Raw genomic sequence first — 2,225 nt, 5'->3', positions numbered from 1 at the left:
TCGGGAGGGCTGGGAGCTCTCTGGAATGAAGCCAAGTTGGAATTGGTCAATGGAAAGCAAAATAATCACTGGCAGCTTATGCAATTCATAAGCCGAGAAACAAGGGAGACCTTAGCCTTTTTAATGTTTATGTGCCGGTAAATGCATGGGAAAAGAAGCAGTGTTGGGACTCAATCAAACTCATGGTTGAGGAAGAAACTCTGGGAATATTATCATCGTAGGGGATCTGAATATAACTTTAAGCTCTTCCGAGAAGAGAGGTGGCAGCATAGTAAGGGTTCCAACGAGGGAATGGGTGGAGGACATCATGCAAGATTGGGATCTGCTCATCATCAAGCCCTTGAAAGGTAAGTATACTTGGTCAAATAAAAGAATGGGTCCTGGCCATATTGATGTGCGATTAGATAGATTCATTGTTCAAATTTCTTATCTTCTCCTTGGTTTAGAGGCTAGGATGCTCATTCTTCCATGCAACATTTCGGATCATAAACCCATAAGGTTGGAGCTCTCAGCACACAGAAATTTTGGGCCTATACCTTTTCGATTCAGTCCTTTATGGATTAAGCACTCAGACTTTATGGATAAGGTTAAAGAAAGCTGGAATCAGCCCATTACAGGGTCTCCTTTCTTTGTATGGGAGGAAAAATTAAGAAGAGTAAAGGCTGTTCTGAAGAGCTGGGCTAAAACTCTTCCCAATCCGGCTGATGAAAGGAAGATGGCCCATGCCTCCCTCGAGAAGCACCAACTACAGATGGAAGAGGAGGACCCCTCGAAGGATTATATAGCCAAAGAAGGAAACCTGCAGCAAAACTTCCACAAAGCTTGCTTGCAAGAGGAAGAATATTGGAGATAGAAATCTCGTAGTCTGTGGTTGAAAGCGGGAGACAGGAATACCTCCTTCTTCCACAAGCAAGCCCAAGCTAGAAGGTCCTTTAACACAATATCTGAAATAAAGGAAGATCTCGTTACCCACAAGGATTTCACAAGTATCAAAGGGGTTTCCTTCTCCCATTTTGAGAAACTCTACAGTGAAGTCAAGGTTATGAGTCAGGACACAAGGTTCTTGGATGTTATCCCCTCCAAGATCTCTTTAAGTATGAATCATCAGCTAGAAGCTAAAGTTACCAGAAAAGAAATAAAGGTTGCGCTCTATGAAATGGAGCCAGACAAAGCTCCAGGTCTGGATGGCTTTACAACCAGATTCATCCAAGTCTGTTAGCAAATAGTGAAGAAGGACCTACATAGAATGGTTTTAAAATCTCAAAACTGCCAGAAAATTGGAGGCAGCACGAATTCTGCCTTTCTCGCCCTCATCCCAAAGGAGAAGGAAGCCAACACTTTTAACAGGTTTCGTCCAATTTCGCTATGCAACATTGGTTACAAGCTCATAACAAAGGTGATTGCCAACATATTGAAGGTCCTCTTGCCCTCCATTATACCTGAAAATCAAGGGGGGTTCATTCAGGGTAGGCAGATCGTGGACAACATAATCCTCGTGCAAGAGGCTATTCATTCTACTTTGCAGCAGAAAGAAAAAGGTGTGGTGGTCAAGCTGGACCTAGCTAATGTGTTTGAACGAGTTTGTCACAATTTCCTCTTTGATGTGATGCATCAGTTTGGGTTTGGTCAGGAGTTTATTAGATTGGTCCAGGCTTGCATCTCTGAGCCCTGGATTGCCCCTCTGGTGAATGGAAGAGCAACTGAGTTCTTTAAAGCCTCTAGAGGGCTGCGCCAGGGCTGTCCTCTTTCTCCTCTTCTTTTTGTTTTGCAAGTTTCATTTCTGAGCTTTTATTTAGAAAAGTGTCAAGTGGATCAAGAGATTATGGGTCTTAGGATTGCTTGAGGCGTCAAGGATATTAATCATGCATTATTCGCTGATGATTCTCTTCTGCTGGGTGCTGCCTTCGTATACTCTACCTCTAGATTCAGGAAAGTGCTGGACCACTTCTGTGGTACTTTGGGCAGTAAACTAAATGAAGGGAAATGCCATTTCTATGGCTGGAATATCTCCAACAGTGATCTCTCCTCAATATCCAGATGTTTGGGCTTCGCTGGCTCTGCTAGTTGGAATTCTTTCATCTATTTGGGCCTTCCTATCTTCCAAAGGAGTCACTCTAGCAAAGATTGGCTCCCAATGGTTGAGAAATTCAAGAATAAAATTCAGTCTTGGGGTTTCTCGTGGCTGAATCTTGCTGGGAAGACAGTGCTTATTAAGTCTGTTCTGA

The 2,225-nt window shown here is 43.2% G+C and overlaps 1 protein-coding gene across 1 annotated transcript; it reads left to right on the top strand.

Moving 5' to 3' along the window:
* The first annotated feature begins 1,246 nt into the window (after window positions 1–1,246).
* LOC149170483 (secreted RxLR effector protein 78-like) lies at window positions 1,247–1,843 on the top strand. The gene has a single exon (XM_089425603.1). It carries the CDS (start codon window positions 1,247–1,249, stop codon window positions 1,841–1,843), a length of 597 nt encoding a protein of 198 aa, XP_089281729.1.
* The last annotated feature ends 382 nt before the right edge of the window (window positions 1,844–2,225 follow it).

This window comes from Pinus tabuliformis, chromosome 4_2, assembly GCF_031772625.1.
Source record: "Pinus tabuliformis cultivar Carrire ecotype Pingquan chromosome 4_2, CPIR1, whole genome shotgun sequence".
NCBI classification, from domain to species: Eukaryota; Viridiplantae; Streptophyta; class Pinopsida; order Pinales; family Pinaceae; genus Pinus; species Pinus tabuliformis.
The sequence above is the reverse complement of the archived record's forward strand: the minus strand, read 5'-3'. Positions and strand labels throughout refer to the sequence as shown.

Coding starts and splice junctions, on each gene's coding strand:
- LOC149170483 (XM_089425603.1), top strand. CDS start 1,247: ATGGTTTTAAAATCTCAAAACTGCCAGAAAATTGGAGGCAGCACGAAT.